The sequence below is a fragment of the Carassius auratus genome, chromosome 1, assembly GCF_003368295.1.
Source record: "Carassius auratus strain Wakin chromosome 1, ASM336829v1, whole genome shotgun sequence".
Lineage (NCBI taxonomy): Eukaryota > Metazoa > Chordata > Actinopteri > Cypriniformes > Cyprinidae > Carassius > Carassius auratus.
Genome location: NC_039243.1, coordinates 33,812,051 through 33,838,043, shown reverse-complemented (window position 1 = coordinate 33,838,043; position 25,993 = coordinate 33,812,051). Strand labels below are relative to the sequence as shown.

General features: G+C 32.8%; 3 protein-coding genes across 4 annotated transcripts in view; 1 reads left to right on the top strand and 2 right to left on the bottom strand.

Annotated features, from left to right (window-relative positions):
- The window catches only part of LOC113108475 (transmembrane protein 131-like), a 35,761-nt gene extending 31,768 nt beyond the window's left edge, over positions 1-3,993 (bottom strand). Inside the window, exons 1-2 of the mRNA XM_026271638.1 lie at positions 3,865-3,993; positions 3,143-3,213 (exon numbers count right to left, since the gene is read on the bottom strand). Of these exons, the coding sequence (XP_026127423.1) occupies positions 3,143-3,213; positions 3,865-3,973 (180 nt within the window). The 5' untranslated portion in view covers positions 3,974-3,993. The remainder of the gene's footprint in view (positions 1-3,142; positions 3,214-3,864) is intronic.
- A 1,013-nt stretch (positions 3,994-5,006) lies between these two features.
- LOC113098957 (meiotic nuclear division protein 1 homolog) lies at positions 5,007-12,080 on the bottom strand. The gene is made up of 8 exons (XM_026264314.1): positions 12,010-12,080; positions 10,688-10,753; positions 10,529-10,586; positions 9,354-9,502; positions 8,555-8,629; positions 8,364-8,478; positions 6,380-6,424; positions 5,007-5,527 (listed from the first exon to the last, which is right to left on the bottom strand). Exons 1-8 carry the CDS (start codon positions 12,010-12,012, stop codon positions 5,421-5,423), a joined length of 618 nt encoding a protein of 205 aa, XP_026120099.1. The 5' UTR covers positions 12,013-12,080; the 3' UTR covers positions 5,007-5,420.
- A 1,793-nt stretch (positions 12,081-13,873) lies between these two features.
- Positions 13,874-22,130, top strand: LOC113108462 (transmembrane protein 154-like). 2 transcript variants are annotated; one of them, XM_026271608.1, is made up of 9 exons: positions 13,874-14,170; positions 15,029-15,067; positions 15,409-15,447; positions 16,107-16,145; positions 16,246-16,461; positions 17,321-17,372; positions 18,422-18,495; positions 19,429-19,477; positions 21,575-22,130. In XM_026271608.1, exons 1-8 carry the CDS (start codon positions 14,116-14,118, stop codon positions 19,461-19,463), a joined length of 549 nt encoding a protein of 182 aa, XP_026127393.1. In that variant the 5' UTR covers positions 13,874-14,115; the 3' UTR covers positions 19,464-19,477; positions 21,575-22,130. The 2 variants fall into 2 exon arrangements, with proteins under 2 accessions (XP_026127393.1, XP_026127402.1); XM_026271617.1 differs by having other exon boundaries at positions 13,875-14,170; positions 16,252-16,461.
- Positions 22,131-25,993: the final 3,863 nt, after the last annotated feature.

Sequence of the window (25,993 nt, the reverse complement as noted above, 5' to 3'; positions counted from 1 at the left end):
CGTTAAGTACAGATATCAGCTCACAGAAAACAGCTGTTTTAAATATAAAAAATATTTCAGATTTTTACTCTATTTACTGTATTTTTGATCAAATAAATGCCACCTTGGTGGGCAGAAGAGACTTCTTAAAAAAATAAATTAAAAAAAACATTAAAAAGAAATCACAATGAAGTCAAGTAAACATAAGAAAGCGTAATAGATTTAAGAATGCATAACATTCCTTCATTTAGCACTGAACTGCAAGCGTCACATAAAAAAGAAAAGTGTAAACAGAAACATTTAAGTTCAGAGTCTAAATAAATCTGACCTGACCTTGTTTTTGATGGAACAGTAGTGAAAGGAAACACTGTGCCGTTATGACACATAACCATGCTGTTCCACAAACCGCCACAATATAGGAAATCTATCAAAATAGCCATCTTACTGAGAGCCTTGAAAGCTTGATTACCTGACGCGTGTCTCTGCACTGTTAAAACAGGTTTTCCTTACGAACTACATTTCATTAGCACTCTGCATAATGACAATAAAGTTGAATCTAATCTAAATCCAACTACAGCCTTCTAGGCATGCAATGGATGTAAATAGAGGCCGCTTGGTTGCAAAGAGTCAAGATGACTGTTAAGAACACATTTTACCCTATGGTTGATTGAATGAATATGCAAATCTATTGACAACAGGTTTCAATGAGTCTTCATCAATCTAAAAAACACGCTGCAAATTTTCAGTGTAGTATTCACAAGCGCAGAATTTCAGATTGCGGCACCCATCCATTATCAGCTGAAGGAGGTTCTCTTTAAATGGAATGCTGCAGGTCTACTCAATCACTCCTGACATCTTTATTAACTACAAATGAATCAAAGTATATTTATGGGGCTGGGTGATTTTTAATAGAAAGCTGTTTGTGCATTTGACCTCAAGTTTATTCATGAATGAGCAAACCATATCCTTCTCATTTAAAGAGACAGTTCACCTAAAAATAAAAACATGCTGGTCATTTTCTATCCTTCAGTCCATCCAAGATATAGGTGAATTTTTTTCTTCAGATGAACAATAAAGATGATTTTTAGCTGAAACCGTAAGTCTTGGCCTCAGGCAAATGGGCGAATCTGATCCTTTTCTGTGAACTGGTTCTTTTGGACGGTTCATTTCAATAAACTGGTTCATTTCACTAGTTCGTTTACATAATCGCGACTTGATTGAGTAACTTGTAGATCTGTGAAACCATTTCAGTCGCTTCAGTCCGATGTGATGAACAGGTTGAACCAGTTCACTAAAAAGAACCAGTTCAAAAGAATGATTCATTCACAAAGTGAACCGTTTGCCTGAAGCTCTGAATCACAGGTAATAATTATGTAACTAATGTTCAGTTTCTTGCACAGACTGATCGTTTCGCTTCATAAGACCTAATATATCATGATTCATTTTGTGTTAATTTTTATATATTCATTTTTTATTAATTTTTTTACTAGAAAAAAACCTACTCAGATCTGACGGTGTGTTTTTAAAAGAGTAAGTCAAGCGCCATGATTATTTTCTTTTTTTATGTGTCAGCAATGGTTCGGTTTCAGTCTGACGTTTCCATGTGGCATGAATCAAGCTGACTACATATGAATACTAGATTGATGTAATGACATTTGAACAAACAAAGCCCCTTTAAACAAAAGCAGAAGTGTAAATGGAATTTCCATCCCCTTTGATTTGATTGTGGCCGTTCTAAGGCTTTAAGACAAGGTTGCTTACGTAAAACTGTTAACCACTAAAGCTGAAAACTGTCTGTTAACCTGTGAAGACGTGCATTAGCTTCCTGCCCCAAAGGAAACATGAAAAAACTCTTTATCAATCTTGAATTAGTCTCGTGAACCTGATCGTAATCAGCAAACACATCTACTGCCACAATAAAAGCACACCTTTCTAACTGTGCCAGGTGTTGGGTTCAAGAGACAATATCTCATTCAATTAATATTTAATCATATTAACCTACACATCACTGTGTTTGGATAGCAACACTCGTGTGAATGTTACGATGTCAAGTGTACCACAATCTGAAGAACGGGCCTCTTATTTTGGTGCAATTTATTTACAGTTAATTTGTATCATATCATATAAATCATTGTAGCTTTTTTAATGTTATTTCAGCTTTACTTTTAGTTATTTTAGTACATCAAGAGAAACAAAATAAAATAAGTTAAAATAAATGATTGTTTTTGTTATTATTTTTTTAAAGGACTAAATGAGTCAGCCATAATTCAATTTTGGTATGATATTTTTTAGTGTGGCTTTAAACATGCTTACTATTTGTATTTATTGTTATTATTACTATTCCTATCAGTTAGCTTTTATTTCAAGTAGAAAAAAAAAAGTTTATAGTTATAGTTTTTATAAAGTATACTAAACCTGACTCACATATGGCTTGTAATTAGACTAATTAACACAAAACTTTAAATATAACATTCCATGAGGTCAAACAGAGGTCATGACAATGTCAAAGACATCAACTTAAAGTGACAGTTAACCCCCCCCCCAAAAAAAAAAAAAGATGACGTTATCAAAAATGTTGTGAGTTTTTGCTTAAAACATGAAATATATATATGTGTGAATTTGAATTATTATTATTATTCTCAGCCAACTGACAGATATTTTTTATGTGTTAAGCAAAAACGAACAACATTTTGACAAGACTTGACATCTCAAGTATTTTTGCTTCACGTAAATGTATCTTGATTTAATAATGTTTATTTTTTGAATTATTTTGTATTTTTTTGCAGTGTGAGTGAACAGTGCCTTTAAGGATTCCAGTTAAACCGTTTCCAAAACGACTTCTTAAAGATGCTAGTCTATTAAAAGGCATTTTAAATAGAAATCACACTTCAAAACATATAGGGAGGTAAAGACTAAAAAAGTGTGAAGAGCCCACATCCTAAATAAACAATCGCCCTGCACATGTAAGAAGTGCATAAATCAATGCATGCTAAATAATACTCAGAAAAGCCTTGTCTCGATTTTCGCACCCTTTGCAAATGCAACAGCAGCGCACCGCGTCGCGCGCGTAAATGCGTAAACACAAGCGTGCTCGCTCACAGTGAAGCTGCGCTGCGATAATAACGTCCAGTGCATGACGTCTTTGTGCTCGAGCATCACGTACCTGCGATGGCATGAAGAAATCTGCGTCCTCAGCCTGCCAAACCTCAACCACGCCGGACATCTGAGTCAGAGCTTGAAGAGGAAAGAATGGCATGAGCGTGTAGAAAAATAAATAATCATGCGACAATAACAACAACAACAACATGCGTCAGACATCAATCCTGTCTCTTGACAGAAAACACGGGGAATCCGAAAATGACACTAGTGCATGGCTCATCTTGGCATGCATGCATGAACTGATCAAACTGATGTTTGCAGCAGCGGATGACAAATGCGTGAAATTGAACGGACGGGTTATTTTAGTCGCGAGCTCACACCGTGTCAACAACCCAAATGCACTCATCTGGAAAGACATTTAAATGTGCATTAACCCTGTTCTCTCATCTAGACGCTTAGTTCCCACAGACTGCATCTGAATACCATCTTTATGAAGCTTTATGAGCAGTGTAGCATATTGCATAGACACAGGAAATCGAATATCTGGCCAAAAAGAGCGTAAACGTCTTCTTTCGGATTCGAATCAAAACATAAATCCGTATGCATGCAAACAGAGGGATGAAACCCCGCATGAAACAGATAATGTTTAGGGTAGATACAGTGTTTACTGTGCCCTTTTGGCACAACGAGTGCACTTGAGTACTTGTCAAATCAGCCCTCGACAGTTCCTCCGACATGTTCGCACTCGCTCGCGGACTGAAGAAACGAGACGGAGCGGTTGCGCACCTTCAAACTGAGCTCCTCCGTGTTGAATGTACGGCAGGAAGAGCTGTAGGAGTCGCAGGAGGACGTTAATCCGTGTTTTAGTGTGTGTGGAGTCCCTTTGGCTCGCCATGCTGGCTGTGATGAGCTCCCTGGCTTCACTTCTTTCTCTTGCTCTCTCAGTAGCAGCGCCTCCTCCGGAAAGTGCGCGCTCTAGCGGCCGACGAGCGCACTGCAGCGCGACAATTACTTGGGTTCCGTCGCGTCGCGTCGCGTGGATATTTCATACATGTTATACATTAATCAAAAACACAAAAAACTATAGATCAACATACATTACTATAAAATATTCAGTATGATATATTCTTTACGCACGATTAACGATTTAAAACGATTTATTTTACGCACATAATGCATAAAAGTAGAATAGTATATCAGAACATCGTGTTAATTGAGAATCATCTTCAAACAAATTTTGGTCAAAAGCATGAGCGGAGATAATACTTTTAGGTCATCCTTTTTTACATATATACTTTTTAGGTCAGCAAAGAATGTCATATTTCTGTAATATACACAAATAATTCCATAAAGATATCCTGTATTTTTGTCATTGTAAAAATCTATGAATAAATTATTATATAATGAACTAAAATTTAAACAACAATTAAAGTGCGTCTTTTTAAGCATGCAGCATTAAAGCATTAAGTATATTTATTTTTGTATTTAAATGCACTCAAATATTGATTAGTAACTTATTTGAAATAATGAACCTTTAAATATTAAATTGTTTAAGAAATAATATATATATAAAAAAATCACTTAAAAAATGCAATACATGGATTTAGTCAATTCTCACAAGAAATAGAAATGCAAACATAATACACTTATTTAGGAACTGTACTTCAACATTAATGGGTTGCAGTGAACAAGCATTATTTATTTTCAACAAGCTATTGCTAAAAAATTAACTGAAGGTATGTTTTACTGTTTAAGTGCATTATTTGGCATGACAAAATGCTTAATCACAAATAATTTGCTTGATAACTACATTTATTAAATCGTATTACACAAAACAAATGACCGTTTTTTCATATTTACAAGATACACAGAAATACGTGCACGGTGAAAAATGATCAATAATGAAAAATGCAAACCAAAAATTAAAGCATCTGAAGTAACCTGAACATCTGAATTAACTTCAAACTCATAACACATTCCTACATTATACAGAAACAAATGCATGCTTTGTTTTTCCACAAGTGTATAATTTCACGCGTCTCTACACTGTGATTCATTTCCTTGGATTGAGAGACACAGAGTGCATCTCTGAGCAGCAAAGGGTTAACACGACTCTTCTCCGCTTACACACCAGGAGCGTTTTCACCACTGTTTACCCTTCTGTGCTGACAAATCAGTCTCCAAGTGCTCCTTGGACTAGACAAGGCTAAATTTCAAGGGTGTGGCAGATGTAAAGTCTCAGCTTTGTCTCGAACCTGCAGAACTGATAACCAAACATAAAACAAACTGAATCACAGAAACACAGATCAAACAATCCCAAGATCCTGCGAGTTTCTGATCAGTCAGTTAATGTAATCAAAGTCCTCAGGGATCCCGAAGGCTTTGTCCAAGTTGCTGTTCTCAAAGCCGAACTTCTTTTTTGCCCAGGATTTGATTGCAAAAACATTATCTGGAAAACAATTGAACGTAAAAAAAATTATGAATACTATTCAACTTTGAATTGTGCAACTATCTCAGAAATGCCATTTCTAATTGTGCAGATAGTAACACTTGTGCAATTATAAATATGAATAAAAGAGGCATTGCTTTTGCTTTTAAATACACAGATTCACTAATTCAACAAAATTGATTGATGATATTATTTTATTTAAAAAATTTAAGTACAGGTGCATTTTTCTGCATTAAAAATACACACACACACAAAAAAAAATTAATAAATCAAGTCACATATGAAATCAGTGCTAATTATAAAACAATAAAAGGCTAAATTAAATACAGCAGACTTGGATTAAAATACTCGATTTGGTGGTAAATTATGGTCTGGTTTTATGAAGGTAAATTTAAGACTTTAAGCGAAGAAAACTGAATCGAACCAAATATTTCAATATAAATGTGTTGTATTATCAACTCTTCAAATTCTCAAATTTCTGCATAATTCACATTAAAACGAAGTGAGTTTATGATTAAAACAAGAATATCTGCTCAGAAAAATCAACATAATTCAAAGAGAAAACAAGTTCTGCCAGATATTTACCCGTGTTTTAACGTAATTTTGTTCAAATTTCTCAGAATAGAAGACTTTATATCTATATTTCACTGGACAGCTATAACTATATGTTCAAGAATATTAAAGTAAAGCAGATTTGGACTGATATTAGACGGATCTGACACAACTGGACTGTCGGGATTATCTGTGGAAGACATTTCTGAATCTTTTATGGATGCATCACATGACAAGATCGGAGAAAATCATTGGTTTTGGGATTTATTTGTTGAGGTGTGAGGCACACAAAACACTTACCCGTCCATCTAGACACGGCTTCTTTCGCTGTAATGTTTGCCTTGCCTAGAAATAGATGAATATATCAGCAGTGCCATTCCGGTTTAATCTGTTTTTCTCTATTGATTAAAATATCCTTTAAATCTAGTCAATATTTCATCATTCAAATCTCATTTTAGTTGATTAAAATAACATTATTTAAGTGAAACTGAATGATAAAACAAATGACTTTCCAGGAAATCCTGTATACGATCAATTGAATCCAGCTATCGCTGTAGCAGAATAAAATAAAAAAAGAAATGTTTGACGAAATGTTAAGAGAATTAACACACCACTGTAACAGTATTTGGTTTATCTGTGTCATTCAAGCAATCTCTGGTATTTTTAATTAGGAATATGTAAATGTATAATGCAATGCTAACTGACTTAATAAAGATGAATTTGACTGATAGCATCATTATTATTATTAATTTCAAGATTTCTTTAAATATTGCATTTTTATTTTCTATAAATAATTGTTCTCAAATATTGTTCACAAATCTGTCTAAATCTGTGTTCGTGAGCACTTCTACTTAGCAGAGATGCTAATGAGCTAAAAACGCACAATATTTTACACGATATATCAAGACGATATCGAGATTATATTGCAAAATTTTATTTTAAAAAATATAATAATTACAGGCAAACATTTTTAACCTTATATAACTAGAAAAAGTGAGGGATTGGATGTAGAACTGAAAAGTATTTTTTTTTTAAGTGCAAACGTGCAACATGAGGTCGGCCTGTATGAATTAAATTAAATATTGTACTTCTGATTTGGCCAGTGGTTCCAAAACTTTTTCTGCCGGTTTCACCCTTTTGTTGGGAAAAATAAAATAAATTTTCCCCCCCCTTATGCTCACCGAGGCTACATTTATTCATTAAAGATACAGTAAACACTTTAATATTGTGAATTTTTGTCAGTTTAAATTATTGTTTGAATGTTTAAACATACAAGTTAATGTATTTCTGTGAAGTGCAGCTGTATTACTCCAGTCTTCAGTGTCACATGATCTTCAGAAATCATAATAATATGCCGATTTACTGCTTGAGAAACATTTCTGATTATTATCAGTGTTGAAAACAGTTGTGCTGCACAATATTTTAGAGCAATTTTACATTTTTACACGATTCTCTTATAAATATTTGAAATTGGCCCTTTGTGTCAAGAGTTATTTAACCCTATAGGACTCTGATTCCTCAATCACGCCATCTAGTGGTCTTTTTGATACAGCCACAACAGCTGCAACAGATAACAGAGCGCTTTGTGTGTTTGCCCACTGTTATATTCATGTCATTTTCACTGTGTGCTGTGTGTGAAATGAGTGTTACCCTGCTTTACTTGAAAAATATGATTCCCAAAGCACTCAAACTTCACAGAATACTGAGTGCCCTGTTGTTTACATTATATCTTTATTAAATATTTAATTATTTAAGAAAAATACTTTTGTCATCTAAAGTATGTTTATTTTCCACACAAATATTTATTTATAATAAAGAAAAATAATCCATTGTTAAACGATTTCAAATTTCTTAAATATTAATATGTTTTTTTATTATATAATTTATATAGTTTTTTTTAAGGACGAGACTTAATCTTAGTTCCGTTTTATAATGTCCTTGTTAGTTTTTATCATATTTAGTCAATTTTACGTTTTAGTCCAAGAAAACAAAGTGTTTTAGTCTTGGTTCATGAAAACTAGACATTTTAGCAATAAGATTATTATAGATTAACCATACAGTTTTCATTTTGAATTTAGTCTTACTTAAATGTACAATAACTTTTAGGAGAACTAACCATTTTTAACCAGAAATTATGAGTGTCATGGGAATGTAATTGTGAAATCGATTTAAGATTGATAATATTGAGAAATATCAGAACTTCCTTCTTTGAGACAAAGCGGAGTGAGCAGTGAGACTGTGATTCATCATCAGGCAGAAGTGTGAGGATCTGTGGTTTACTCACGGATCTCCTCGACCACCTGAGGATCACACTCTCTGTACTTCTCCAGTTCGGCCTTCAGCTGATCTCTCTGAGGCTTCAGCGCTGCCAGCTCCTTCAGCAGATCCTGTCTCTCCTCCTAAACGCACACAAAAGCAGCGTTCACGCACACAGCCCACAGACATTACAGCTGAACGGTAATCTAGAGCACGCACGTTAACTTCACGTCCCACTTTGGCTTTGTCCACTGCTTGCTGAAGGGCTTTTTTACGCTGATTCCCATCCTCAAGCTACACACACAGAAGAAAAGAAATTAAAACTCTTATGTAAAACAAGTCAGAACAGAAGCTTCAACCAAGATCTACACCAATGGAAAAATTCACTATATAAAAATAGTTTATAAAAACGTTCAGTTTAACTGGAATTAATTATGTCAGAAATATATCACTGTGCGGTAGTGTGTATTTAATACTACTACTACTATAATAATAATAATAAATTATTAAAACTTATTTTTTACACACAATATTTGTTCAATATTTTAAACCATCTTTCTTTGCCAAAAATAAAATTAAGTACTTTATGTCTTCATTTGATAACCAGTAAAATTAAAATACATAAAAAATAAAAATAAAATAAAAAATACTATAATGGACTGGAGTGCTGCAAATTATTATGATGTTTTTATCAGCTGTTTGGACTCTCATTCTGACGGCACCCATTCACTTACAGTGAGCAAGTAATCACAATGCAACATTTCTACAAATCTGACAAAGAAAGAAACTCATCTCAGGATGCAATTTTCATTTTTGGCCCAACAATTCCTTCAAAAGAAATACAGATATATGTAGATCAATAAGCCACCCCTTAAAACCTGAAACAGTGTTGCAGTATTATTACGGTTAATATCTGGCAACCTCAGCTGCCTTTTTTGACCTGAAATCTAACAGTTTGTTTTCTTTTACATCAACTACTAGAATGGCAGTGTCAGATATCAGAAAGCGATTGCCTCACTTGTGTCTCCAGCTCCTCTAATCTGCGTTTACGGGCATGCAGGGCTTTACTGGGGAACGCCCAGAAATAGTTGGAGGTGCCCACCCTCTCGGTGTCCACCATGTTATCATCCACCAGACTCTGCAACACCTCTTTCACCGACATGGGAGCTGAATAAAAAGATTCAACCCATTCTCTAGTAAGAATTCTGTCCGTAAACATATCTTCACTGCACTGAAAATCTGAGATACGGTGATCTTGCACATGCATTTTAATTGTATTACCTTGCAAACACAAGCATTGGGATTTCTGGTGTTTTCTACATCGTTATTGCAAAATATGATGATTTGTTACAAGTAGAGATCAACCGATATATATCGATTTACCGATATTTAAGCGTTTAATCGAATATCGGTTTTGTAATATCGGATTTACCGATAAATGCTGAATATAATTCTCTCTCTGTTGTAAATTTGCTCCATAATTAGTCTCGTGAAGCCACTTTCATATCGCTGTTCACAATATATTGAATATTATTCAGTGAATTAACATTATCCAGTGAATTATTCTCGATTATGTAACTATTAAACAGCTTAAAAACCTACAAAACGGTAGTTTAAAATGAAGTTGATATGACTCATGTCCTTTATAAAATTTTCTCCATTTGAAAACATTACATTCTACATTTATTTTGCTTATTGTTAATATTAGTGTTGTTGCTGTTGAAGCTTTTTATAAATAAAATGTTTTTATTGTTGTAATATAAAGATTTAACATTAAAAACTAAAAAAAGAAAAGAAAAGATGACTGAAAAGAGGAAAAACCAAAGTGACCAAAGTGTTCTTTCTTCAATAAGTAATTTATATCCTACAACTAAGAATAAATATCGGTTCTGCATATCGGTTATCGGGCACATAAACATGCAAATAATTGGTATCGGTAATAATAAAATCAATAAGATAAGAAGAACAAAGGGGAAAAGTGTGTAACTAACATTCAATGCAAGATTAAAATATTATTTTTTAGCAAAAGTGTTGGTGTGGGTTTGTCGAAGCATAAAAATGTGTCTATAATGCCTTGTCGTCACTAAATTACTTTGAAACTGTTAATTGATTTATATATATAGATTTTCTGATGATTACCATAACATTTGTTCAATAAAACACATGCATCATTACAAGGTTGATCAAACTTACTGATTCCTTTGGACTTAGGGGCGATTTTTTCCATGTCTTTCAGCTGAAACACATCTTTCTGGAAGATTTGTCAAGAGTTTGAGATTATACTGAACTACTAGAGAACTGTGTCAGACATGAACACAAAGAAAGAAAGAATATGAAATCAAGAATACTTACAGTTTCAAAAAATATCTCCATCATACGACTCCTTTTCTCCTCCAGGCTGAGTCCTTTCTTTTTAGACTGTAGGATATAAAAGATTAACATATTGTATTAATAAGGTGAACCCAGGTTTGCATTCTTCTGTGTTATATATATTTTAATTATTCAACAGGTGTGCAGTTTTATCCTTATATTTGAGAAAACAATTATTTATATACAGTCTTATTTCTGTAAACTAATACTTTCAGATGGTTTATTTTAATGGATCGGTTGAAAAATGATTTATCTAAAAGATATGGAGGATCAAAACTACAATAAATAAATAAACGTGATAAGAAATAGATGAAAGAATATAAATGACTTGGTAAAATAAATACAATTCATTCTTAATTAAATATAGCCCTGAATTTATTTATACATTCCTTCCATCCCTCAACTTGTATTTATTTTTATTTAACTGTATTTATTTTATTTTATTTTTTCATTTATTTATATTTATGTGTGTACATTTATTTTTATAATTGTATTTTTTTATTTAACTGTATTTATTTTATGTGTACATTTATTTTTAATATGTACTTATTTCCAGAATTAAGAACTAGATAAAGGAATAAATTACTTACAAAAACAAATACAATTAAATTATTATTTAAATCTAGCCCTCAATTTATTTTTACATTCCTTTCATCCCTCAATTTATTATTTTTTCATAATGATTGTATTTTTTACTTAATTGTATTTATTTTATTTGTGTTCATTTATTTATAATGTATTTATTTCAATATCACCACATAAAAGTCATCATTCTTATTATTTTATAAAAAAATATTTTTGTATTTATTCTTACATTTCACTGTCTTTTATGATAATTAGACTGCTTGAAGCATATTTTAAGAATGACTTTGATTTTATCAGTTGTCATAAACATGACAAAAAGTCGTAAAACCTCATTTCAGTCGTAATTAACCCCTTCCTGATGTCAGAACATAGAAGTAATGTTTATTTTCAAGAAACATGTTGACAGTTCAATATATATTTTAATTATTGAATTATGAGAGCATTTATCACTTGATCAAATTAAATGTAAAACATCCAAGCGTTCCGAATGCTTAATTACCATCATATTTGTTTTATAAGCTACAAGTTAAGATAAAATAATGATATATAATGTAGTAAAATAATGTGGTAAAGACGTCACTCTGAGCTCTCACCACAGTCTAGAATTATTCAGACTGTTTAACACATTCCTGCAAACCTTAGTGTAGTTTATTCATACAAACGATTCTAAACAGTGACAGAAGTTCTAGAATTATTAAAAACAAGAATCACGCTCTCACCATGTTTCCAGTCGAGCAGCTTGAGTTTGGCGCCAGATGCGAAGGAAATCTCACTGCGCATGCGTGGTGATAGAAAGGGTTGCCAGGTATATACAGTAAAACCCTTTCAATCGCTACTCAAAACTAGTCCAATTGCGTTTCCAGGGTATCACCAGTGAAATAAAAATCTCAATTCGGGGGGTAAAATCTATAATTAGTATTTCATGAGATATATATCACATTATTGGGATCGCTTCAACCCTCAGCAACAGAGTTAAATTCGATAGATAAATTCCACGGGGAAAAAAACGGACCTGGCAATATTAGTGCTACAGCGCATGCGCCTTAAACCGGTTTGACCAGTTGACCAAGTGGTTCCTGTCTCACTTTTCAGATTCAAATCAGATCTGTTTAGGGTTTATGTAATTTACTTAAAAAGAACTGACCATGCGTAATAAATAAATAAATAGGTGTCTAACTTATAAGAGTAGTTTAAGCAGTTATATTCGCAAACAAAACAAAAACAAAAAAATAATATTAAAGTTTGGCGGCGCAGTACTGAAAATATTATCTACTTAGTTGTTTTATAAATTGTATGATTCTATTATCTTGAACTGTTCATTAGTGAAAGGAACATTACTTGGACACACACACTTCTGATAAAAGATCACTCTTAAGTGTAAATAAATTATTTTCTTTTATTTTTTCATTTATTTATTTTATATTTATTTGTCTATTTTTTTAGTTTTTATTTAACTGTATTTATTTCATTTTTTCATTTATTTATGTGCACATTTATTTTTAATATGTAAAAAAATATATAAATTTGAATCGAATTAAATACATTTATAAAATTTAAATTCATTTTTATTACAGAATTATAACTTCAAAAATATGTGCATTACAGACAAAAAAATATATATAACTAGATTACAATAATATTACAGTGTCCTTGTGGAGCCTACATGTAATTATGCATGTCTATACTGAATGTTATCTTTACAGTGATCAAGTGTTTGGTTCTTGCACCATTTCTTTTCACAGCATCCCCATGATTCCCTCATAACATCTGGATCTGTTTCTCTGGTTCTTCTGGTTTTTCTAGGAATTAGCAGCACAAAAAGCCCGTCAGGTTTCGTCACTAGATGACCAAACTAGTGCATGTGTCTTGAAACTCAAATAGCAAGTTCCCTTTAAGTTTGTTTCATTATATGAATTAAATACATAATTTCCAAATGTAGTTAAAGAAAAAAGATGTTGGATAAAAGGTGAAAAAAAATATTAATAGGAGTTAAACTAAGAAAATGCACTTATAAATAACAGAACATTGGTAGGTAAAATATATTATGTTTGTTTAAGTTTCAAATTGTATACGGAGACCCAATATATATAATATCAATATAGATTACATTTTTATATGAGGTTAATTCATTTAGCAATATTTGCAATACTGTTACTAAAACTTGAGATTTTTAAATATAATGTAATACTGTGATTTTGTTATTTTTTACAATAATCCTAAAAAAAAAAAAAATTATATATATATATATATATATATATATATATATATATATATATATATATATATATATATATATATATATATACAACAGATCTCACTCTGTGGTATTTGTGTATACTTATATATTTGCATCATGATAATAATCAGTTATTTATAACATCGTGGCCCTGACAGCTTCAGTTTCTTAAAATCCACATGCTACAAAAATCCACTCATGTATTCATAGAGTTATTTGCATTTTTAAGTAATGAAGTCTGTAACATGTTTTGACCGAGACCGCTGTAGCGGTGTATACACTCACACACTTCACATTTCTCTCTCAGTCTGTTTAAAGTCTTTGTGTCTAAAGCTGTTTACTGAGCTCTTCTGGTTTTACCCTCAAGATCACACACCATATTCGCAGGAATGTGTTTTCACAGCTAACTCAGAAACAGCTTGGCTTGTGGTAACAAGCTCACTGCTTGATTGCATCACATCCGAGGGAGAGAACGAGAGGGTGTGTGTTTTTTTCTTAGGAAGGTGAATCAGGTCTGAAAGAGGAAGCAGGATGTCATGCAGGCGTCACTATGCACTGAGTCTGGCTCTGTCTAGTGCTTCCACCGAGGATGAATCCTACACTATTCCTGCTTCTGGTATTGACAGCTAGCTGGACTGGACCTGGTAGGTGCTCACAGTTTTATGTTGAATCCTATGTCTCTCTCTCGCTTTCTTTTATTTTCCCCAGCTACACCTACAGTAACTCTCTTCTTTCTGCTCTCTTCGTCAAAACATTTTAGACTGGGCACATTCAAATGACCTGTCATATCTCTTGACCACAATGCACAATGATAAAAAGGACTAGGTGATCAGATCAGCTTATAACTAGTTCTTTGACTCATTTAGTTGGATTTGTTTTCATGCAAAGCACAAAACAGCTCTCGTCTTTGCCGACGAACAGAGATAATATCAGGACAAATGTATCTTCCTCTTGTTTCCTCGTTGCTGATTATTCGTTTCCTCCTTTTTATCTCACACTTCTCTTGTAGCTGAATATGAATTTTGATATGCATTATAAAGGTTATGTTTTAGTTGAGACGTCGAGATGTTGGTCACACTTTCCAGTCACTTTCACACTAAATACAGAATTAGTTGTGCTTTTATAAATTAAAGATAGATGACTCTTCCCAGTGACATATTATGTGTTTATAGTAGTTAATATAACAGCTAACATAAAAAACAGCACATTTGTTGATCTTAATGTTAGTAGTCAACATAAAAATTAGATACTGTTTAATGAACAAACATGAATTATGCTTATATATATAGTTAGATGAATGTTAATGAACCATTAAATGAGTCTGTAAAGAAAAAACAAAGACTGTTTGTAATCTCTGGTAGATTTGGAGACTGATGCTCAGAAAACATCTTTCTGAACTGAAACAGGCCTCAGCTGAACCTCGTATAAAACTCTAGATGAAACTTCTTTAAAGTCACTTCTTACGTAAATGTGTAAAATAATTAAGTTGCATGTCATTACAGTTCAATGTGAAGACAATGAAGAGACAGAGGCTGAAGACTGTGAGTATCTGCTGATGATGATCACCTGATGATTTCTATCCGATGTTACAGACTTCTGTAATTCACTGTTTTTGTGGTCATTGCAATTCTAGAAAACAATGAGTTTAAGTTCTCACAGGGATGTTTCAAAAGACATTTAGCTATTAATATGTTCATTTTAGGTTCTAATATTTACTTTTAAGGATTATATAAGATGCACTTTGAAAAGGAAACAATTATGAACCTTATTTTGTGAAAAATTATTTAAGTTTGAAGCAATAGTTTGTACATTATGTCTGCCATAGTGTTGTTTGTGTTTGTTTTATGCTTCACTCATAAATCTGTTTCTACATTTAAAACAGTGTTAGATGTCAACGCAGAGGTTGAAGAAGAAAACCCAGGTAAGAATCAACTACATATAATTAGGGCTGTGCAATATATCAGATATTATTAATATTATGGTGATAACAGAATGATTGATGTCAAATGGCAATACCCAATATTGTTTAAAATTAAGATTAACGTTTCTCCTGCTAAATTAACCAAGAAGTGTTTCTGTAATCTGAAAGAGTTTTTAGCTGAAGTGTGTCATATCTCAGACTCAGAGCATCTCTTAAACCAGAAACCACTGATAGACTTGTGTTCCCACGTTTGCAGAATTAACCCCACAGTGTGAAATGTCTCTGAATTACTTTTGCATTCTGAAATTAATGTATTACAGCTCCGCAAAAATATTGTGCAGCACAACTGTTTTCAACATTGATAATAATTAGAAATGTTTCTTAAATCATCATATTTTCATGAAAATACAACTGCGCATCACAGAAATACATTACAGTTTAACACAGACTCACATAGAAATTCAAATAATAATATTTCACAATAATAGAAGAGCTTTCCTTAAAAAACATTTATATATAAAATAATAACCTGATTGTAACTAATATCATTGTGCAGACACATCAAAGGTCATATAACTAATGTACAGAGATAAGAGATAATGTTTTATGTATCGGTGCTTGTTTCCATGTTTTTTCATGATTTATTCATTGCTTTAAAGATAATCATGGGGACGGCTCTGGAGATGGCAGGCGCTCGAGTACGTATTCATCTTTTCAGATCATAAAATAACCATTTATGCTTTATCTGGTCTATTTTACAGTGAATTTTCTAAAAAGTTTAACTTAAATCTTGTTCAGCTGTAGGTTTCTTGGATGTAGTCTCTACACCAAGCAGTGACTCAGTTAATAATCAGGAATCAGAGCCGACTACAGAGACAGAGCCTGAGACAGACGTAGACGCTGAGGATCTCAACCCAGTAATCATGATCATCATTCCTCTGGTTCTCACACTCGTCATCATCGCTGTGATCGTGTGTGTAGTCATCATCTACCGCAGGAGGAGAATAAGAGCTGGTATGTTAAATGCATTCAAACTAATAGACTTACAGACTCTAAATAACCAGCAAAAACATCAGTTAGTGCGGTGTTTACGTGTTTATCTGAAAGACACAAATATTTACAGATGTGCATAAAACCTGAAGGTGAATGTGATAACAGTCTGTTAGGAATAAATCTGAATGGATGCACATTAGTAAATGTTTAAACTATGTTTAAACCTACTGAGACGCATTTGTAAACTCTGCTTTACTTCTCTCTCTCTCTCTCTCACACACACACATACACACACGTTTGTTTTTGTGTAAAGTGTGTTCATCCCATAGGTGTAATGGTTTTTATACTGTACAAACTGTATATTCTATCTCCCTTCACCAACCCTACACCTAACCCTAACCCTCACAGGAAACTTTGTGCATTTTTACTTTCTCAAAAAAACTCATTCTGTATGATTTATAAGTGTTTTGAAAAATGGGGACATGGGTTATGTCCTCATAAGTCACCCTCTCCTTGTAATACCTGTGTCATACCCATGTCATTATACACACACACACACACACACACACACACACTTGCACGCACACACACACACACACACACACACCATCGCATGCACACACACTCGCACGCACACAAACACACACACACACACACACACACACAATTGCACGCACACAAACACATACACACACACACACACTCTCTCTCACACACACGCGCACACACACACACACTCGCTATGAGACTTATATATATCAAATATATTTCCTTTCTCCTTTCATTGTTTACAGTTCATTAGAAAGCAGCTCAAACTCAGCGATAAATAAAGGAAAACATCATTTTTATCATGTTTTCTCATCTTTTTTGTTTTCCAAAGAAACTAAAGAAGATCCTTATCTGGATCATGAAGACCACGAAAAAGTGCCAATGTAAGTACACGCTTTTAAGAGCATGTTGTGTTCTATCTGCTGGCTGCATTTCAGTAGTTTAGTTTGTTTCTTAGTTCCTTCTAGCAAATATGTGGCTTACCCAGATGTGCAAAGTGTGTGTGTGTGTGTGTGTGTGTGTGTGTGTACGAATGTGCATTTGTGTAAGACACATAAAACCCACAATGAACTTGGGTACAAAAAAATATGCATACAAAAAAGTATGCTAAAAACGTCTTTTTAAGACAATTTTTCAATGACTTTGAATTTAAGACCATACCCTCAGTATTTATTTTCAAACATTAAGCAATTACATAATAGTGTAGCCTTGTACACAATTAAAAGAATAGTTCATCCAGAAATTAAAATTTACTCCTCCTCGGGTCATCAAAGATGTAGATGAGTTTCATCAGGTTTGTAGAAATGTAGCACTGCATCAGTGTCTCATCAACGGATGCTCTGCAGTGAATGGGTGCCGTCAGAATGAGAGTCTGATAAAAACATCACAATAATCCACAGCACTCCAGTCCATCAGTGAACATCTGGAGAAGACAAAAGATGAAACACATCCAGCATTAAGATGATTTTAACTCAAACACATAGAGTCTATAATCCATAATAACACTTGTGTTGATGAGACACTGATGCAATGCTGCATTTAAAAAAAACTTGACGTAGGAACAAACTCATCTGATGAGAGTGAGAAAATAAGCAACTTTTCATTTTTGGGTGAACTGTTCTTTTAAGACAGCATAACTTTTAAATGGCTCTTGTGTTTTAGCAGTTCAGACTGTTGTTCACACGTAATTAGTAATGGTGCTGCACAAAAGCTGCACATTGTTAGTTGGTTCCTCTTTAAAGATAAAAATCTGCCATAGGCATGCAAAAATAAATTCCACTTCATAATAAACTGCCCACATAAACACAGCTTATTTAAAAAAAAATGCCTGCATGCCTTTTTTATGCATCTGATAGAAATGTACTGTCTGACATTTATGCATGATAATAAAATGAATACAAACATGAGTATAAATGTGTGTTTTCCCCCTCAGGCCAATGTTTGATGATGACATCCCATCAGTGATGGAGCTGGAAATGGAAGATCTAGAAAACTGGATGGCCAAAGGTAACCACTAAACATCTGTTAGTATTCTTCTGACTCTGAGTCATGGTTTATATCTGGACCTGGGTGTGAGTCAGATATTGCACATTTATAGTGATTAATCCAAACAGGTGCTGGAAAAAATTACAATCAGCTCTAAAAAAAAAAAAAGTGCATGATGAACAAAAAAATTTATAAACACTTAGGCCTACATTTATGATTTATATCCTTGGATTGCATATAAAAAATTCCATTAATTTGGATTACACAGTGTTATTGTAAATAAACAGTCATGCATGAATAGTAAAACTATTTCTGCACTCAAAAAAAGTGCAGTAGTGTATTATTAAATACTTGCATCTACTTGATTTTATTTAAATCATATTTTCAAAATGCATTTATTCATATTGCTTAGCCTCATAATAAAATATATTTTATTTTGTAAAAAGCATGAATGTGGTTTAAATATGGCAAACAAGCAGCAACAATAATATATCTGATAATGTATAAACCTGGTTATTGTTTTTTTTAAACATATTTATTTTATTAGTACTATTACAGAAATCTTAATTGTTTCTGTATGACTAACAAATATGCATCATATCAAGTTAAAAGACATACATTTTATATGCAATTCAAATATATGAATTTTACACATACATGCTCTAACAATGTTGTGTTTTAGTATTTTGCAGATCAACATGCTTTAGTTTTTAGTGAATTCAGTAAAGTTTTGACCAGAAGGGGGAGCCATTGCACTAAAAACATTCAAATGCTCAAAGAAACTTTACTTGATATTAACTTGATGTCAGCTTTCTTAAACTTATTCACACTTAAACCAAGATTTTTCACCATAACTATTACATTAACTGTTATGTAAATGATTTAATGTCGTGTAACATGTTTGGTTTAAAGCTTTTAACAAGAAGAATCTGTCTTTTCATCGTTTGCTTGCAGATGGAGGCAAGAAAGTGGACACTGGCCAAATATAATGAATAGAATTTAAGTAAGTACACTAGAATTATTACTCCCTCCTTTATGCAAGACGTAGTCCAAACCTGGGGAAAACTACACAATTTCTAGAACATAGTCAGCACACATTCACAGTACATAGACAGCTGTCTAGTGGTTATAACAGGAAACTCATTGCACTAGCTTGCAAATATTACATTTTCAGCACAGATCTGTAACAGATGTCGTGCATTTCTTGATTATTTACATTCACACGTCATATTTCAGGCTGAATTCAGATTGTTTCCGAGTAATGGCGAAGAGTCTTAGACATAAACGGTTGTGATAACATTTCAAAACTGTACAACGAACACTGGCTTCATATCAATCACATGAAACTTGAACAGAACGGGGGTCCGCAGCACTGGATGTGATAAAACTGTGCTGATTTGAAAGGGGAAAACACACATGATTCACTGGGAAGTGTGGCAAGACAAGGGATGAAGACATCATGCGTTCACATGCGTCACACCCTGTAATGTAATGTGTAAGGTTTCTTTTCCTGGAGCTGTCAAATGACATAAGGTTACCTGCTTCTTTATTTCCAGAGGAAAGCCCCTCTGAGTCGAGTCAGGATCAGAGTTCCCCGAGCATACTTTAGTGAAACTATGTTGTGATCATTCCTTTATTGAGAATTGTTTTTATGTCATGCAATCTGAACTGTAATATGATACATATTTAATATTTCATACTGATGCTTTTTAGATAACCAGGAAAAAGGAGCAAAAAGACACTACATTGGATGTTGGGATGTGCAAAAACTACAAAAGCAATGACATTCTTCTGCCAGTAGAAATAGTTATTGCTTAAGTAATAATAGTGTCTCAGTCCATTTTGAGACTGTTTATGGAACACAATCAGTGTGAATAATAATAATAATAATAATAATAATAATAATAATAATGTACCATTCAAAGGTTTGAGGTTTGAGTCTCTTCTGCTCACAAAAGCTGCATTCATTTAATAAAAAATACAGAACAAAATGTAATATCGTGAAATAATATTCCATTTTCAAACAGCAGTTTTCTGTGTGAATATCTATAATACCTAAGTGTAATTTATTTCTGTGATGCACAGCTGTATTTACAGCATCATTCCTCCAGGCTTCAGTGTCACATGATCTTCTAATAAACTGATTTGCTGCTCAAAGAATATATTTCTGATTAATAACAAAACACATAAATAACATGGCACACTCTTGTCAAGTGCCTAGATTGTCAAATAGACGTGAAGTGGACCTGTGACAGATTAATAAACAGCAGTATTGTCTGTTGACCTGCACATCATCATCAGCACGGCTCTTACACAAACACCGACCACATGCACTTGCTTACTAACACAGACACAATTCTGTCGAAGCTGTGTCTGCTGACTTCTGACCCGCCTTGACATCTGGTGTTGATTACAGATTACTCGTGTGGGGACGAGGAGGGACTCTTTTTTGCCGTCTTGCGTGCTCTCCGTCTCGCTCTCGCTGGGAACAGCAGAGGTTCAGATTCTTTGCAGTTGTTGTTGGAATATAACAGCACTGGTGAAGACTGATATAATATACAAACACACAAAGGTTTATAGATTACTCCACAAATGTCTACAGTAAACTCTAAAAATAATTCTAAACAGCACAATGAAAAATAACCACGCTCTCTTAATAAAATGATCGTTTGAGTTGGACATTACAGAATGAATTCCTTAAAATCCAACAGGGAATTTTGTAAAAAATGTACATGCATACATAAATAAATAAGGTATCTGACATCATTTTTGTTTTTATACACACTTCAGATTTCAATACAAATATTTATTATACTGACAGATTTCAAGAACTACAGCTATTACATCAATATTCTTCGTCTTTAACAAAAGTTTTAGAGATCGAGTACATTCACCAAACAGTTTTAAATTAATTTAATAAAATTAGTTTGTATGATTAAAATATTATGAAGGTAAATTGTACTTAATATAAAAAGCTTCAATCTGAGTTTCAGCAGATTTCGAGTTTTAAGCATGCTTTGCGTCAAAATCTAAAGGGAGAATAAATGTTGAAATGAAGTGTTATTTAAATGAATCTGTGTTTCTCTCATTTGTTTTACAGGAAGCCGTATCTCTCAACAGATCCAGACACAGTGGACTATTTTTAGGAATTCGTCATTTTGAAAACTTTGCCAGGATTTTTAGATTGTTTCATAATGCCATCACTTTATATTAAAAAGATATTTGTTTAATATTGTATAATCCTCTTGGATGAACAAAGGCAGATCTGTCTGTTGCACTGATCAGGATCCAACAGTTCACTGGAAGCCAATATGGTCTTTTATGTGCTTTTGATATTTAAGATATTCACCACAGTTATATGATAATCAATGATGTTTCTTTATAATTTAATGATTGTTCCTGTCTTTATCTCAGTGTAAGGGCTGCCACAGAACTTCAGATGCATTAAGAAGCATTTCATTTAAATTATAGAGACATTAACCTTTGTAAATATTATTACATTGGCTGTATTATATTTTTTCTTTTATTTGCAGTATTGCAAGTTTGTGTTTACAATTAATAATAGAATTTAAATCATTTAATAATTTTTAGGAATTAACCAATGCATTTCCTGCCACGTACTGTATGTCATTTTACATTAAAAGAGGAATTATTGTTATCATTGTTCTTGTGTTAGTGCACTATACACAATCAATCGTAATGTTTTCAAAAGAAGTCTCTCATGCTCACCAAAGCTGCATTTATTTGATTAAAAAAATACAGTAAATTTGTTAAAATCGTGAAACATTATTAACATTTAATAGAACTGTTTTCTATTTTAAAACCTTTTAAGATGTCATTTATTTCTGTGATTGAAGCTGGATTTTTATCAGTGTCACATGATCCTTCGGAAATCATTCTGATTTGGTGATTTTCTTATTTTTAAGACAGATGAAAACAGTTTTGGTGCTTAATAATTTTGTGCAAAATACATTTTACCAAATATATATTGAAATATTTGTTTTATTTTGTAACAATGTAAAAATCTTCACTGTCCCTTTTGATCAATTTAATTATAATCCCTTTGATTATAATTATATATATATATATATATATATATATATATATATATATATATATATATATATATATATATATATATAGTAGAGTACAGTAGAGTACATTAAATACACAATTTAATCTTATTTAATCACCTAATATAATATGACCATGTTAGTTGGGGCTATTTACTGAAAGTGAACGTCCTGTTTGTTTCATGGTGCACCGATAACTGAATAATTCAGTAAAGTGAGCATTCTTTCGTCTTGCTCCTGGGTTAAACAGTTCCCATTGAGTGCATTTTCTAATGGAGTATGATGGGAGTATAAAAGCACATTGTTTATCTTTGAGTGAGGCTTGGAACTAAACACAGCTTTAAGCAAGAGTTCAGTTCAGGTTGACAGCCGTGGAAAACTTCGGCAGATGGAAGTCATTCCAGTTTTCCTTCTCCAAGTCTTGTCTGGTATGTTTTGGTTTCAGATCCCTGTTGATATCAGGGGAATATGTGCATGTACAGTTGTACTTGTTTAGTGGTGTCCTATGTTTAGTCGTATGTTCAGTTTATGCTTAATATGTGTCAAATCTTGTTTTAATATTGCACATTGGAGTATGGGAGAAACGCAATTTCAGTCTGCTGCGTAATGTACTGTTGCATGGTTGATTGACAATAAAGTTGACTTGAACTTGAACTTGGCATGTACAGTTGAGTTTGGAATGATTCGTCAGTACTCATGCATTAATGATTCCAAATTACAGATTGTTTTAATCTATTTGGAACTTTTTAAACTATATTTCAGATTGAACAGCTTTCGGAAACTTGAGGGGAAAAAATCTGTATCAATATCAATATCAATATTTATTTACTAGTACTTTTACTGTTGAGCTTTGTTATTTTTGGAGCTTTTTATTTATATCTGTGAGGTTATAATTTCTTTTCCAATGTGCAAAACAACATAAATATTTTGCATCAACATAAATAAACATTTTTATTGAACATACCAAACAAGAAAAGAAAAAAAAAACATGATAGAGAATAAAACCTTACTTTATATATATATATATATATATACATATATATAAACAAAGTATTTTATGTGTATATGAATACGCGGGCACGGCAACGTAATGACGTCATGTTGTAAGCGACACGGAACGCGAGCGACGGTGACGTTCCTGGCTGAAGCAGTGACGCGATCATCCGTCGACAGTCAGTCGCACAGGAATCGGTTGGATAAAGGCGATCGCGCTGTAACGGAGCAGCACCGGATTCGTGTCTCGGACCCCAGCGCTCCTTCAAGTCGCTCACACATTATTCCAGCTGGATCTGTTTCCCTTTGCAGAAGCCAAATGATTAATAAAACCTGTCTCCAAGACTGCAGTAGTTCTCCAGAGGAACATGTTTAGTCTGCGCTAGTAAAACTACTTCATCTTTCTCTCGGAGAGGAGAGACTTGAGGATAATATCAGTCACTTTCCTTCATCCTCCACCGGTTTACAGGTAAAAACGTGTGTTTTTTTCTGATAAAAGCTACTAAGACTAAACTGTGACAAAACGGAAAGTTTTTTTTTATATGAGAGTAGAACTTGCATACACGTTTAAAAAGAAGTAAACATCAGTTCTGTGTAGGATGACTTTTTATTTTACCTTAAAATTACATAGACTTAATTTGATTTTAAAATCACCAGCTGTAGCACACTGAAAAAAAGTGTTTATTTCATCCACTTAAAAAAAACAGGTTAATGATTCACATTTATATTTTTTAACTTGAGACAACAGTTATTTATTTTTCATTGGCTCAGTTAAAAAAATATATTAATCATTACCTTAATTTTTTTTTTTTATTGAATTGAATGAAACACTTTGCATCTTTGTTTTATTCGCACCAACATTATTTGATTTTAACATTTTGGAATAATGTATTTATATAGAATACTTTTATTTAGTCTCACTGGTAAAGACCTTTTTTTAAACCAAATTTAAACACTAAAAAAATACTGAAAGCTGATTAAGAAACATGTTATTGAATGTGTGTTGATTGTGTTATTTGGACTGTAGAACTATGCAGTTGTTGCCTTTAATTTCACTTGGTTACAGTTAATCTTTAAATTTAAGGCCAGTTCTCTGTAGTTTAAACCCAATTCAAAAACAAAAGCTAAATGCTGATGTCTGTACCATCTGTGTTTGTCAGCTACTTACTGTGCAGCTACTGCTGTTAATTTCAAATGGTTATGTTCATTGTTTTCAATAGCCAAAAGCCAGTTTATGGAAGTAAAATAATGACAAATGTCTTTGAAACAAAAAAGCATGCTGAATAGCACTAACTGAAAAAAATATGCATTGCATTAACAGTACTTGCATTTTAATGCCTTGTATTTCCAGGGCTTGCATTTTTAGGTCCTGAAATGTAACATAGATCTTCGTTTAAGCTGTGAATATTTCAATTTAAAATATTTCACACACCTTTTCATAATTAAAAAATCAATAATTCATATTCACGTTCCAGAATTCACTTCCAAAATATTCAATCGGTTTAAAAATATTCGGTCCATTTTATTTCTCTTTCTAAATTCGCTTCCACAAATTCAGTGGTTAAAATTCGGCAGATAATTCACCCTTTCACATCCGGGAGCTGCAGGAATAGCAGTAGAGCACAGAGGCATGAATATTGGTCAAGGTTTCACGCGGTTTCCCTCAGAAATTTGTTAAAGAAAAGAAAACTGATTAACGTGGCTCAGCGCACTAACAGCGATTACATTTACATTTTTTTTCACTTAGCAGACGCTTTTATCCGAAGCGACTTAAACTCACATCTTACTGATGAAGCAAATTATATACAGACAGATAAGGAGGATATTAACGCAAGTCACTTAATAAGAAAAACTCCGTGTTAAACTTTAACGTTAAAAATTAACGTATTTTATTGCCTCAAGATATTAAATTCGGCATTTAATTAATACAATATATTACTGTATATTATGTAAATTTCAGCAGATGAGCCCAGAAATCAGCCCCACAAACCAAAAAGTTTCACCAAATAATTTTTTTTTCGTAAAAAGAAAACCAAGCGCAGTAGTTTTATGTTTGATATTTGCTGTCTATTCGCCTAAGCTGCTTTAGGGACCATCTGCAAATTTACCTCAAAATGAAACGTAGTACAATATTAAATTCAAATTAATCAGTTTACTCTAAATTAATAATTTACTCAAACTGACTAAATATATCTGGCCAATATTATTTCTCTTTGTATGGACACTACACAAATATTGTTTAAGAAAAAATTAGTAAGTCAGTCTTGTATCTAGCAATGAACAACAACTGTTGGAACATGAAAAACCCTTTCCAGGGATCTTTAATATGTAAATAATTGTACACTGTAAATATATGAAGGGAGGTATTGGCAAAATCTCACCTGTAGATAATCACTATGAGAAATACAAGATTTAAAATTTGACCGTACGTTAGCTATCTAAAATTTTTATTA